Below are 13792 nucleotides of genomic sequence, written 5' to 3' on the forward strand. Positions count from 1 at the left end.
AAGCAGGTAGGGGTAGTGAGATCTGATTTAATTTCCAAGCAGGACCAAACAGGATTTTTCTTCGTTAATCGTTGTCTGCATCCCACATTTCACCTTCATCATGTCGGCCTTTTCTTAGAGAGGCCCAAGACCGAAGGGCAGAGCCAAGTCAGGACAGCAGCCAGGCTCAGGGCTCACCTTGCAGTGCGCCTGCATCTGGCCAGTTTGCAGGGTGGTACCTGAGCAGGATCTGAGGCCATTGCAAATAGCACTTCTGAGTTTAAGCAGGGATTTAGCAAATGACAACAAGAACTGCTGCTGGCTCCTGCTGTCCCTCTCAACCTCTTCATCAAAGTCTGTCCTGTCTTGTGATTTGGATGTTCTCATCTTTCCCTGAAGCTTGGATGAGATCCTAGTGTTTGAGACATGGGGGGGTTTCCGTTTCAGTGATCTACTCTTCCTGGGACAATCACATTTTTAATTAGTTTTGTTACAGTCTGTTGCAGCCCCTTGTCTCAAGTCTTTCTGGATTGGGTGTTTGTTTTCTGCCTCAGTCAGCACTCAGTGATTTAAGATTAGCTTGCTGAAGGCACTGCAGTTAATTAGCAGATGATTTTTATGCTCTCTCATCAATGCTCTGTTACCTTTCCTTTCTCCAGCACTCATCAGTGCTGGTGCTGTGATCAGCTGGTGTGGGTCCTATCTGGTTGCTGGAGTCTCCTTGGAAAGAGTGTGGGATGCTGCGTTTGCTGATCAAAACTCTCCTCTGTCCATCTCCTGTGGCCCACCTGACTGGGGGGCAGTGGCTGATGCTCCTCTCTGCCCTCTTACAGTGCCCCAGGACCTGATGGACGCGCAGGGTGCTGGCCTGCCTCCCATGTGGCAACCCAACACCCGCAAGTCCTCCTGCTCCTCCTGCTCTCAGAGCGGTTCCTCTGATGGCGGGCCATCCAACGGCTGCAGCCACGAAAGGTAGGACAGCTCCACTGCTGCTTGCTTTGAGAAATACTGGTGAGATAAAACAGGCCTGCAGCTGAGAGCCCAGCTGAGTTGGGTGGATGGCCAAACTAGAACAGCTATGGCACAATGGTGTCTCCAGCCTCGCACGTGTCCAGGGACCATTTACATGTGCCGGGGGACATGTCCAGGCTGAAGTGAGGCTTGTCTCCTTACCTGGGACGTCTCAGCTGTTCTGTGTCCTGACAGCAAGAATTGCTGCTCCCAAGCTGAGCAGAAGTCTTGTGGTACGTGTGTGAAAGCAAAGCTTGAACAGTTAGATCAAAGCAGGGACTTGAGGACACGGGAGCATTTCCTGTGCTCACATCCAGTGTGTTTTTATTGGCAGAGCTCCACTGAAGCTCCTGTGTGACAATATGAAGTACCAGATCCTCTCCCGGGCTTTCTATGGCTGTGAGTACTTGTCACATCCACGATGCCTTGAGATGCGTGATGGGCAAGGGAAGAGGTCCTGGGCGCAGGGCTAGGAGTGGTGCAGAAACAACAGGATAGTGGCTAGGGGGCAGGGATCTGTTTGTTGCATGCAGGGCCCCAGGCACACTTGCTCAGGACTGGGAGCAGACAGATGAATTCTGTTCTGGGTTTCAGACTTCAGCCCAGCAAGCAGCAATGTTGGGTACAAGACAGTGAGATGCCAGCTGGTCCTGGTAGACTCCCTGCTTTGCTGCGTAGGCTGGCCTGAGAAGATCTCCTCCAGGGACCAGATTGATCAGAGCTGTCCTCAGCACTTTGCCCTTGTGACTCCCCGAGTTCCCCCAGATGAGCATTTGCTTCTGTCTGACGCAGGGCTGGCCTATTGCAGACACCTCTCCACGGTGCGAACCCACCTCTCGGCCCTGGTTAACCACAACATCGTGTCTCCTGATGTGCCCTGCAATGCTAGCTCGGGCCTGACTGTGGACATATGGCAGAAGTACCTGGAGGACAGCACGGTAGGGCCAGCACTGTTAGGACACTCTTCTGGGGCACAGAGGCACAGCAGTGACCTTGGGTAACTTTGGTGGGCCGCTTTCTGGCTGTAGAGCGCCAGCATTTCCCAAAATGTCCATCTGCAGGGGCCTCTGGCTGAGCTTAACTCCAGGTGGAGGTCTGAGAGAGCATCCGTAGTGAATGAGCACGTGGGTGGTCGGTGTTTTGGCAGCACTCCGGGTACTGGAAGGTGCTGTGGCCAGGCTGGGCTGGCACTGCCAGCTGATGGGCTGCAGTCCCGGCTCTTTCTGCATGCTGACTTGGATCTCTTCCCACAGAGCTATGAGGACCAGGAGCTGCTGCGGCTGATCTACTATGGTGGGATCCAGCACGAGATCAGGAAGGCTGTCTGGCCCTTCCTTTTGGGCCACTACCAGTTTGGGATGACAGAAGCAGAAAGGGAAAGAGGTCGGTATGAGCATTGCATTGGTGTACCCTGGATGTTTCCCAGCTCACAGTGTCTGTGTGCTGGAGTGCACACTGGCTGTTCTGTCCCCTTTGTACTGTAGCTGTACTTAGGAAGTGGGAGAAGGGCCAGATAAGCAGGAATTGATAGCACCAAGCTCGATGTTACCCTGTGCAGCTGCTGGTTGCTTACATCAGAGAGTGCCCCGAGGGCCTCTGGAAGACAGGAAGGAGGTAGACGATCATTTTTCCATCCTAATTTTTGTGAGGTTTCCTGGGTCAGGCTGTGATTGGCACAGTGCAGGAGATGAGGTGATTTTATGTCCCTTTGAGCCATAGTTAATGCAAGTGTGCACTTGACTTGCCTGTGCAGGGGGGTGGAGGAGGTATGGTTTTCTGGGCCCTCTGGGAAAGCTTTTCAAAGACCTCGTGTCTCAACGCTGCAGGCCGACGACCAGATCCGCACCTGCTACGAGCACACCATGGCGGAGTGGCTGGGCTGCGAGGCCATCGTCCGGCAGAGGGAGAAGGAATCGCACGCGGCAGCCCTGGCCAAGTGCTCCTCTGGGGCCAGTCTGGACTCCCACATTCAGAGGATGATGCACAGAGATTCGACCATCAGCAACGAGGTGAGGGTGCGGGGGCTCAGGGAGGGCTGTCCCCACGCAGGGATGTGGGCTCTGTGTCAGCCTGTGCTGCAGGGAGAGACGGGGACAGTTCTTGCTTGTCCTCCTTCCCTGACCTCTGCCTGCCTCCGTGCCTTGCTACTCGTAGTGTGTGCAGGTAGGATTGGAGCTTTTTTATCTGTCTTCTTTCATCTGTTCTTCCAGAGTGTTTAGAAGTTGGAGTGGGCACCTCCTGCAGTGTTACCCCAGTTTCCACGCTGCACTGGACTGCACTGACTCAGAGGGTTTGTCTGGTGCCTGAGAGGCCTCTTAGAGGTGTAAGGAGTTGGCTTCACTTAGGTCCTCGCAGCTCCATGTCCACAGCAGCACTGAACAGCTCTGTTTGGGAGCCATCGCCCAGCGTGGGGTGCTGGGCACGTGGGGCCTGGCAGGGCAGCAGGGAGCAGGCTCTGGTGGGGGGCAGCAGCTCCACACCCAGACACTGGCTGGTCCTGTGCAGTATCCCTGGGTATTTCTGGAAAACAGACATTCGTAACCCAGTTTGCACTCGGGGTTCACATCAGGATTAGGCCCATGGAAGTCAGTGTTGGAGTAGGGGCAGGAGGAAGACTGTGTTTTAGGTACCGAGGGGCTGTGAAGCAAGCCCGTGGGCTTCTTACCTCCTTTTTGCCATCAGCACAGCAGGGAGGGCAGGCCAGAGCCGGGCTGCGCAGGAGCGGAGGTGACACAGATGAGGAGAAGCGGGCTGCTCGGTCGGCGTTGCTGTAGCTCTGTGAATCATTCCTATCCCTGCAGCATTTCTGCTGTTTTGTACTCCTGTTTTGTATTCACTGCCTGTTTGGGGAACATGCACTGGCAGAGTTAATACATGCAAAGTTTCACCCTTTTCCCATCTTAACCTGAAATTTCCTGTTATAAAATGCTCCCATGGTGATGGAGGAAAACTGTCGCCCTTCCTCTCTCCATCGGAGCCCTGCCCAGCAAACACCCACAATGCTAGGGTGGGGACAGCTCCTGCTGCCGTTCTGAAAGTGCTGTGTTTTCTTAAAACCCTATTGTTTCTGCATGATGTAATTGCAATGCTCTGGACATCCAGCTTTGCGTGCAGTGGGAGCAGCTGCAGGCTCTTGTGCTGTGATAAGCCCTGCGCAGGGGCGGCTCGGATAGCAGGGAGGACTCGCTCTTATATGACAGGTCGTTGCTCAGAGGGAATCCACGAGGCACAGCACCGAACTGGGTGCTGCAAAGCCCAGCGCTTCCTTCTGTGCTTCAGCTGTAAGCCAGAAAATGGTGCTGTTGGCTTTTAGAGGGGCTGCCTTGACAGAGCCTGGCTTAAAGCATCACTGTTTGTCCTTTAAGAAAAGGAAAAAACATTAATATGCTTAGAGGGATTGTTTTATAGCCTGTGACTTCATCGTTTATGTAAACTAAGATGGGGTGAGTCGCTTTGCTGCCAAATTAGGACTGAAATTAGTAGAAATTTGCACTCTGGGGAGACAGCGTGACCTCTCTGAAGGCTACAAGAAAGCAGTTCATTTCATACCCAAACAAACAGTGTTTGAACAACTGAATTGGCCTGGGACTTTGTTTTTTTATCATCTCCAGTGGTAAATGTCAGCGGCAGGCTGAGGGAGGGTGCTGCTCTGAGTGACAAACCAGCCGAGCAGAGCTGATGTGACACGACTGTGTTTCGTGGGTCAAATAGGAGAATTTATTGGATGCATTTTCCACTTATTTATAGATGTGCCCACCTCTGATAGTGTGGCTTGAGCGTGCCCCCACTCCAGATACCGTGTTCTTTGCCTTTTCAGTGGCCTTTTCTCTCTCTCTCTTGCAGTCTTCGCAGAGCTGCAGCTCCGGCCGACAGAATCACGCCCGGCTGCAGAGCGACTCCAGCTCCAGCACGCAGGTGAGCGGCGGTGCTTTGTCCCCTCTCGCCCGTTCACACTCTGGCTGACCTACTGCACGAGGCTCTCTCCCCTGCCTTGGGCTGCTTGCTAACCAGAATGGCTTCTGTCAAACTGAGCTGTAGTTGGAGGAAGTAAATGACTCTCAAACCTGCCTCTGGAGCCACAAAGGTCAGGGCTGCGCACTGCGTGGCGGTGTTTAATATTCACCTGCCCGCTCTGCCCAGGCTCGAAGGACCAACCCACACGTGGCCCTCACACATGAGGGCCTTTGGCTGCTCCATATGGTAGTAACCACGTGCTTAATCAACCACTTCAAATGGCATTCTGCCCAATCTATTGCGCTGAGTAAAGCGTAGTCCTTTGGAGCATGGACTGGGGGCTCTGAGCTGTGCAAAGGCCTCAGCACTGACCTGCCAGATGAAAGCAGGAGAGCCTGAAGGCTGAGGGCAGCAGAGCTGTCCCATCACTGTGCCCGGAAACCCTTCCAGAGTCCGGTTAAAATGGGCCAGAGCTAAGCTGACCTTGACTTCAGGGAAGATGTGGAGCCCCAGCCAGGCACAGCATTAGCCAGTGAAAATGCCTTCGGGTCCTCTGAGCCTTTTTGCACTGGTTGCTCACGTGAGCCCTGCGCAGACCGTGAATGTGGTCTGCTGTGGGTTGCACCGCACTTTGCCTGGGGAGCAAGGCGCATCGCTGCGGGACTTGTGGGCTCTCGGGTGCTTGCTGGCCTCCCATGGTGGGGCTGGAGCACTAATAAGTAAGAGCAGCTCGCTGCGCACTTGGCAGCGTTGTGGATGCGTTTGGAGCAAGCATCTAGGGAAATGGCCTCCTATGTTTGTAGCCCTCTTCAGAGCAGATCTTCCTCCCTCCCTGCCGTTGGGAACGTGGGCATTACATCCCCAAGAGCTGTCACATGCAGAGGGCTTGCTCGCTCTGACGGGGCTCTGCTTGCCCTGTGCAGGTGTTTGAATCGGTGGATGAGGTGGAACAGACTGAAGCAGATGCTCAGCTGGAAGATGGAAAACAAAGCAAGATCCCCAATGGGAACGTTCCCAATGGCACGTGTTCGCCTGATTCTGGCCATCCCTCTTCCCAGAACTTCTCCATCGCGTCGGGATTCTCGGAGCGCAGCTTCAGCAACGAGGACAGCGCCCTGGAAACCAACAAGTCCTCAGCCAGCTCGCAAGGGAAGGCTGGTGGGTCCGACGCGACAGCCCCGCAGGACCTGGATGGGGCTGCGCAGGAGGAAAAGCTGCAGGGTCAGGACAGCCTGGAAGGTGAATTTCCTACCGGTGGAAGCCTGGACTTCGTTCCTGTCGGGGAGAGCTCAGCAGGGGTCCTGCGTGGGCGTGACGCTGTGGCCCTGACGGTGGTAGAGAGCTGGGCAGACAGTGAGGCTGAAAAGCAAAGCTTGGTGGAGAGCGAAGATAACCTCTCTGAGGAGCCAGAGATGGAAAGCTTGTACCCGCAGCTGGATTCCCTGGCTGTGGCGGATCTGGCCAACAGCGAAGCATCTCCTGTCTCCTCAACGGGTGTCACCTACTCTGTAAGTCTTTTTCTTCACTGAGTGGGTTTTTTGTGAGTCTCTCACCACTTCCCTGTGTTTGCCCTGTGCTAATCCTGCACTATGTCCACCCAAACTCTGCCCTGTTGCTCCTTTGCCCTTGCATTTTTTTTTTTTATTTTTATTTGATAACAAATCAACTTTGCTTTTGCTTTGGGCAGCCAGAGCTACTGGACATGTACACAGTGAACCTGCACCGCATTGAGAAGGACGTGCAGCGATGCGACCGCAACTACTGGTACTTCACCCCCGCCAACCTGGAGAAGCTGCGCAACATCATGTGCAGGTGGGAGCTGCGGGGCCGGGGCAGGGCTGCCCGCCCTCCTGCACGGTGCTGGGGCAGGCTCCTGGCAGGGCTTCCCTGAATTTGTTGTCAGACCGGAGCCTCAAACTTTGTTCTGGCTGCGGAGTTTGCCTCCTTGGCTTCCTCCTCTAAATTTCCTCTTCCACAGAACCAGGGCCACAGCTGACGAGGAGCCCATCTGCCCTGCCCCGTGCTGCTTTACCCTGCGCCTGCTGCATGCCGGGGCTGGGCCAAGGCAGGGGGCTCCCTGGGGCTGCCCGTGTGTGCGGGCACGGTGTATAGCCCACCTGCTCTTGGAACATGCCTGGAAAAGTGTTTAATGTGTCTAGTACCCATGAGAAATACTGAAACAACCTAGTGGGTAGTGCCTACACAGGAGCCCAGGGGACAGGAGTGCCTGGGTGCCTTTCTGATTCTCCTTGCTTGCCCTGTGACTAAGAGGTTGCTGTGTGACATTCACCGACCCAGACCAGCTCCAGCTCAGCAGCTGTGGCTGCTGCAGGGGCAGTGAAGGCTAAAACGCTCTTACTCATCTTGCAAATATGAGGAGAAGCTGCTATTTCGTTAGAGCTGTCACTTTATCTGGCAGCCGGGGTTGGAGATCTCTGCTGAGACGAGACCTACAATGCAGGAGAATTTGGAAAACCAGTGGGCAGGATGGAAAAGATCGCTTCCTTGTGCCAGCAGCGGGTCGGAGCCCTTTCTGAACACTTTTGACTTGCTACCAAATATGGGAAGATCTGTGCAGGGCCGATCGCTTCCTGGGACGCTGGGTCCAGGGAGGCGAAGCAGGCAGCGCCGTGCAGGGGAGGCTCTCCCCAGCCCAGAGGATGAATCAAGGGGAAGGGTTGAGAATGAGAGAGACAAAGGAACAAACTCCATCGGTCCCTGCCCTTTGCCCAACCTCCTGCACCTCGCTGTGCTCTCTGATTTCCCTTTTCCCTGCTCCGATCTCCAGGCAGCAGGCCTTGCACAGCGTTAACCCCGGGCTGTGCCGTGCGTGGCTTACCTGGAAGTCACCGCTGGGACTTAATCATTTACAGGCCAGCTGTGGAGCAACGGGGCACGGGCGTAATGGAATAAACAGGTCTGATGTGCCCTGATGGCCCCGGCTGTGCGCTGAGGGCAGCTTGTAGGGCACGCCAGCATCACAGGGGTAAAGGCAGGGCACGTGCCAGCGGGCCGCAGCACTGGGGCATGGGGCAGGGGCTTAGCCCTGGGCATGGTGGGGGGGCTCACAGCTTTTCCTGCCCTCCTTCACAGCTACATCTGGCAGCACATCGAGATTGGCTACGTGCAGGGGATGTGTGACCTGCTGGCCCCTCTCCTGGTCATCCTGGACGATGGTGAGTGGGTGGCTCTGCCCCGCTCCCCAGTGCTGTAGTGGGAGTGCATGGGGGGGATCTGCTGGGTCCCTTGCCCAGAGGGGGGGAGCCTTGGGGTGCTTCCAAGGCCAGGCCCTGCCGTGCACCCCCGGCTCTGTGTGTGTGTGCAGTGGGGAGGGGTGCTGCTGCCTGGGTGTTGCAGGCATGGTCACGCGCGGGTGCGGATGCGGTGGTGCCCGTGCAGCAGAGCACTGACTCTGTCTTCCCCGCGCAGAGGCTCTGGCTTTCAGCTGTTTCACTGAGCTCATGAAAAGGATGAATCAGAATTTCCCCCACGGGGGGGCCATGGACACCCACTTTGCTAACATGAGATCCCTGATCCAGGTAGGGCGGTCCTGGCGCAGGGGCAGCAGCCTCTCAGGGCAGTGAGGGAGAGCTGTTCTTGGGGTGGGGGCCTCCGTGGGACGGGCCGAGAGGAGCTCCCTGTGGCGGGAGAGCAGGGGGGCTGTAAAGAGAGCCTGGGAGTAGTGTGTGTGGCAGGGCTGCGAGGGAGGGTGAAGCTGGGTGAATGATGGCGCGGGAGGCGAGCAGTGGGAAGGAGGGAAGCAGACAGAGGAGTGGTTGGTGCCTCAGGTGTGCACTGATGAGTTTCTTTTTGCTTTTCTTGGCAGATTCTGGACTCTGAGCTCTTCGAGCTGATGCACCAGAATGGTGATTACACTCATTTCTACTTCTGCTACCGATGGTTTCTCCTCGACTTCAAGAGAGGTGTGTGCAGGGAGGGAGAAAGATGAGACCAGCGAAGGGGGGTGAAGTCAGGGTCTGCCACGCTTCCACACTTCTCAATAGGCTCTGCAGCTTTAGTTGTTCAACTTCGTTTTTTGCTATGTGCTTCTGTTTTGCTTTTCCCTGGTAGGTTTGAGGCTGACTTTTCTGTCTAGTTACAGAACCTGTTGCTCCAGAGCTGCTGGTGAGCTTCCAGCAGGTTTATGTCCTGAAGTCTGTACCACCTGCTGCAGGCCAGAATATTTGTCTCTGTAGATGGCTGACTTATTCCTTGGAACAGGTTCTTGTGGGAAGAAACCACCAGCATGTCTTCCCCAGTGCTGCTGCGAATGCAGTGAGTCAGGATGGTTGTAAGCCAGGGGCTGGTGTAGTGACTGCTGGTTTTTTCTCCTCCCTTAACAGAGCTGGTGTACGATGATGTGTTTGCCGTCTGGGAGACCATCTGGGCAGCTGCACACGTTTCCTCCACACACTATGTGCTCTTCATAGCCCTGGCTTTGGTGGAAATGTACCGGGACATAATCTTGGAGAACAACATGGATTTTACAGACATCATCAAATTTTTCAATGGTACGGCTTGTGTTCTGTTGGGCTGAATTTGTGGCAGCTGCTCAGGTGCAGGCAGCACGTCTGTCTGGCTGTAGGCAGTCATGTCTCGAACACACTGGTAAATGTTGAACAGAGCAGTGTATGGTCGTGCTACACTGGTACTTGGAACGTGATGTTAAAGAGATCTCCTGCGTCTGAAGGGTTCAGACGATGCCTGGGGGACCATCCTTGGTCACAGCCTGCCTTATCTGTGCTTGGAGGGAGCTGTGAGTGTAGGTGGTGCTTCCTGCAGGTTGTAATCGTGCTGAGATAAGCTCCTTAATGATGGCCCTTCAGAGTCAGGTGTCTCTGCAAGGGCTGGTGCTTAGGGACTCGGATGTGAGTTCACAGCTTCGGCTGCTGCCTGAAGCTTGGCTGTGAAGCAGAGTGGTGAGGCCTGGCGGGCTCCTTGAGATGCTGGGCTGCTCAGGTATCGCCTCTCTGTGGGCTCCTTCTGTCTGTGTTCCAGAAATGGCCGAGCGGCACAACACCAAGCAGATCCTGAAGCTGGCTCGGGACCTTGTGTACAAAGTCCAGACTTTGATCGAGAACAAGTGAAGGACGTGGAGAAGACGAGGCATCCAGACAAAGAGCCGGGACTCCCCTTCAATGCTTCCTCTCCCTCTCCTTTTTCGTGACGTGCCACGCCTGTGGAAGGAAGGTAGTTGGACACATGCTGCTGTCTAAGCCGGGGGTAGCCCCAGCTCTCCCAGTGCTGTGTGCAGTGTTAGGTCTGGGGGCCCTGGCTCAGATCTTCGCAGCATTCTCCAGTGACTTAACCAAAGATCTGTACAATCGCATTTTATTGCTAAAGACTTCTTTGGAAGCAGGACCAGGCAGTCGCTTCCTTGCCTCGCCGCAGCAGAGGTGCGGCACGTGGGTTAGCACCGCGGCTGCAGGGGCAGCTGCCAGCATCCCAGGTCAGAGCTGGGGGTCTGGGAGAGCTGGGCTGCCAGCCCCCCGGGGCTGACGGGCTCTACAGCCTTTGTTGGGAGGAAATCGAGCTGCTTCCTTCGACAGCCCTTACCGTGGCACGGGGAAGCTGGCCAGCCCTGCAAGCCCAGGCAGGACAGGGATGCTGCCAGTACTCAGTTTCTTACAATCGTTATGAGGCTCTGCCAGTAACAGAGGGACTTCGATCACAGGAATTCCTCTTCTTTTGACCTTGTCCCTTGATGCATAGCATTTCCTTTAGTGTTTTTAGGGCTCCGTTCTCTCCCTGGGATTTTTACCTTGTTTGTTACTACAATATCTGAGCACACAGGAGTTTTGTCTGGGGATGGATTTTCGGAAGAGCTCCAAAGTCAGCATTGGGTTTCTCTTCCAAAATCCAGCCTCTGTAACACACTCTGAACACTGAAAAATCTGGTCCTAGCCTCATCTGGGAGCTCTAGACCTGAGGTTTTTGTACCTGCCTTACTCTAGCTGCTTGTGTTAGCAGTCTGGTCCCGTGATCGTTCTTCTGCAACCCATGTTAGGGGAGAGCTCCGTGGAAGGCACGTCAGAGCTCCTGACTTAAGTGACTGTCCTGACTTTTCCCTCGGAAGGTGCCTGTCTCTTCCTCTGTTAATCAAAAGACCAGCTGCTTACATCTAACCAGTGCAAACAATCCCCTTGGTGCCTGCAGGTTTTCTGTGTGCTTATGGGGCTGGTTGCAAAGCCCTCTAAGTCCACTGAAAGTCTCCGGTTAGGTCCTGGTGGGCTGCTTTCACCTGTGAAGGACCAAATAGGCCAAGGTCCCTGAGTGGTCTTTGCTTTTGGAAGATGCACTTCTGTGGCCACCTTTCCTGCAGTGGCTCTCCAGCATCGCACCCCTGGAGCACGCTGCATGAAGTGCCTCTCCAGCACTACCAGCGTGAGAGCTGAGCTTCTGTGCCGTGCCGTGGCTGTGTTTACGGAGGGTTTGGATTCATTTCTCAACTCAGGTAAAAAAAAAAATAAAATTAAAAAAAAAAGGAAAAGGAGAAGTGTAGGTTATTGGCAGGCCGAGTTCAGCCAGAGGGAGATTTGCCATGGCCACAGAAAGCTGCCGTGAAGGTGTGCTTTCAGCAGCAGGGAAGATGCTAGGCTGTAGCTCTCTATAAGGGTACTTCTCTCAAGTTTTGCTGCAAAAATCTGTGTTCCCCCTCCATGTAATGTGTGACGCGTGTGTGCTGTCCTCCTCCCCTCTGCAAGGTAAGGACCTCCTGCTCTTCTCTCGCTGATGGAGCGCTGCTTGCCAGCAGGGAAGAGGGGCCCTTCCCTTCCGTGGGACATCTGTGCTGGTGTACTCTGTATTTACTTGTGGCGTGTGTTAGATGTTGCTTGAACAGAAAGGATGTACAAGGTTGCAGAAGAGAAAACTTGCTTCAGAGACGTTCTGCAGTTGTGGTGAAGCAGTTTAAGTCAGCTACTCTTTCTGCAACGCTGGGACACAGAGCTCCCAGCTATGAAAAGCAGGGAACAGTGCATGCCAACCTCTGCAGGGAAGAGGACTGCAGCAGGGGGTGAGAGTGATGGGGAGAGCCTTTCATTTCTTATAAAGCCAACAAGGAAAAGGTACTACCGACAGTCTAGGTAGGAAATTATTTGAAGAAGTTTTTTGCTTGAAACCTCCAAAGAGTGCTTGGTGTGCAGTCTGTGGTAGCACAGGAAACAAAAGCAGTTGAGCTTTGAATCTGCAAGTTTCCGTGGGATTCTCTCATTTTTCCATAAAGCAGGAAGCTCGTGCACTCCCTACCAGCCTGTTCCGGCTCTGTCTAGGTCTTGGGACAGGCAAGCATCTGCCTGCGTAACCTCTTCCAAAGGGGAAGGGAAAGTGCTCTGCCCTTCCCTCTCTGAGGGACGAGAACCAATGGGTTAACTGAAACACACAGTCCTAACAAGCAACATCGCTGACACTTTTATCTTTCAGGCTTCTGTTTTTCTTTTCTTGGTTTTTAAACAAAAACAGCCAAGAAAATCTGCACAATATTTGCTGTCTGTATTAACTGAGAGTGTCTTTGGGCCGCTCAATAGCAGTGTTTTTTGAATAACTTCTGGGGGGAAAAAGTATTTATTTATTGATTGTACATTACTGTGTGTCCTTGTATACTGAAGTGTGTGAGTGTGCGTTGTTATGCAAATGGAGATATATCTTTTCAATGTTGCAAACATATCTTGTAAATGTTTACCAGAAAATTGTGTCTATATATAGTATATATATATATATATATACGGTATAGAGAGAAATATGTGAATTAAGCGGGTTATTTTTTGAGGGGGGGAGAAGAAATCTATTGCTTCAAGGACCGCGTGGTTTCTCTAGCACCCATTCCATGACGTGCCAATCTGTCACTGCCCTGTGCTGTGCTACGTGTGCTGGACGGCAGCAGGAGGCTCAGAGCAGAACCGTCGTGACCTCAGCTCGGCTTGATTTTAGTTCTGATTTTAAAACTGTGGAAAAGAAGGAAAAAAGGAGTGTGGAGGGGGGAGCTTTGTTCCAGCACAGCGCTGAGCGGGGTCCGCACGGGCAGAGCCCTGCCCGAGCTGCGTGGGGTTTTGTGCTGGCCCTGGGTCAGCTCGGGTAAGGGCAGTTGGAAATCTGGGATCTGGTGTGAGTCGCAAAGAAAGCGGATAGTCCAAAGAATATAACATGCCAGGTTACATTTACATTGGTACTGAAATAATTCTCCATTGCAGCTGATGACACTTAGAAAGAGAACATGAGGTGATCTGCACAGAGTGCTCGCAGAGCTGAGCCGCTCTCTTGGCTAGCGTCAGGCCAGGGCGGCTCTGCTGAAGTCGCTGTGTCCCTGGCTGTGCTCCTGTGCAAGTCTCACAAAAGTTGGTGAAAACCCCTGCTCCTGGGAGAGCCCGTGGCTGGGTGCAGAGGTGCAGCTGGCGTTCCCCTGCAGGTCTGAGATGAGAAAGGCAGCTCCCAGCCCCTGCCAGCCCTCTGCAGGCCAGTGACCATCGGACTCAGAAATGGCTGGTGAGTGTGATCGGCCCTGCGCCTGGCCCTCCTGCAGCCAGGGCTGTCCTCCTGGGCTCAGTTTTGAGCGTCAGGAGTCGCAGCTTCTCCCTGCAGCAGCTCTGCTCTTGGTGACTCCTCTGGAACAGAGGCTGTCCTGCCAGGATGTTTACGTGCTGGTGGAGGTGTGCACCGAAGGGCCTGAGCACCGGGAGTCTGGGCCTCGAGATCTGTTTAAAGGTTAAAAGTGACCAAGATCTAAGGAAAGGTTCTTGCTGTGCACCCGGTTGCGGGCCTCATCCTCTCCCGCCTGGCTCTGCCCCTCTGCTCGGTGCCACGAGATAAAACCTCGCTCTGCTCCGCGGCAGCACGGCTCCCACCCCGGCTG

General features: G+C 54.2%; 1 protein-coding gene across 1 annotated transcript in view; it reads left to right on the plus strand.

The window, feature by feature from the left end:
* The window catches only part of SGSM1 (small G protein signaling modulator 1), a 36299-nt gene extending 23775 nt beyond the window's left edge, over window positions 1–12524 (plus strand). The window contains exons 13-25 of the mRNA XM_050714296.1: window positions 813–951; window positions 1325–1389; window positions 1783–1928; window positions 2244–2377; window positions 2795–2999; window positions 4834–4905; window positions 5868–6452; window positions 6632–6756; window positions 8038–8120; window positions 8374–8483; window positions 8771–8867; window positions 9288–9455; window positions 9943–12524. Coding sequence (XP_050570253.1) covers window positions 813–951; window positions 1325–1389; window positions 1783–1928; window positions 2244–2377; window positions 2795–2999; window positions 4834–4905; window positions 5868–6452; window positions 6632–6756; window positions 8038–8120; window positions 8374–8483; window positions 8771–8867; window positions 9288–9455; window positions 9943–10031 — 2018 coding nt within the window. The 3' untranslated portion in view covers window positions 10032–12524. The remainder of the gene's footprint in view (window positions 1–812; window positions 952–1324; window positions 1390–1782; window positions 1929–2243; window positions 2378–2794; window positions 3000–4833; window positions 4906–5867; window positions 6453–6631; window positions 6757–8037; window positions 8121–8373; window positions 8484–8770; window positions 8868–9287; window positions 9456–9942) is intronic.
* The last annotated feature ends 1268 nt before the right edge of the window (window positions 12525–13792 follow it).

Source organism: Cygnus atratus, chromosome 17, assembly GCF_013377495.2.
Source record: "Cygnus atratus isolate AKBS03 ecotype Queensland, Australia chromosome 17, CAtr_DNAZoo_HiC_assembly, whole genome shotgun sequence".
NCBI lineage: Eukaryota > Metazoa > Chordata > Aves > Anseriformes > Anatidae > Cygnus > Cygnus atratus.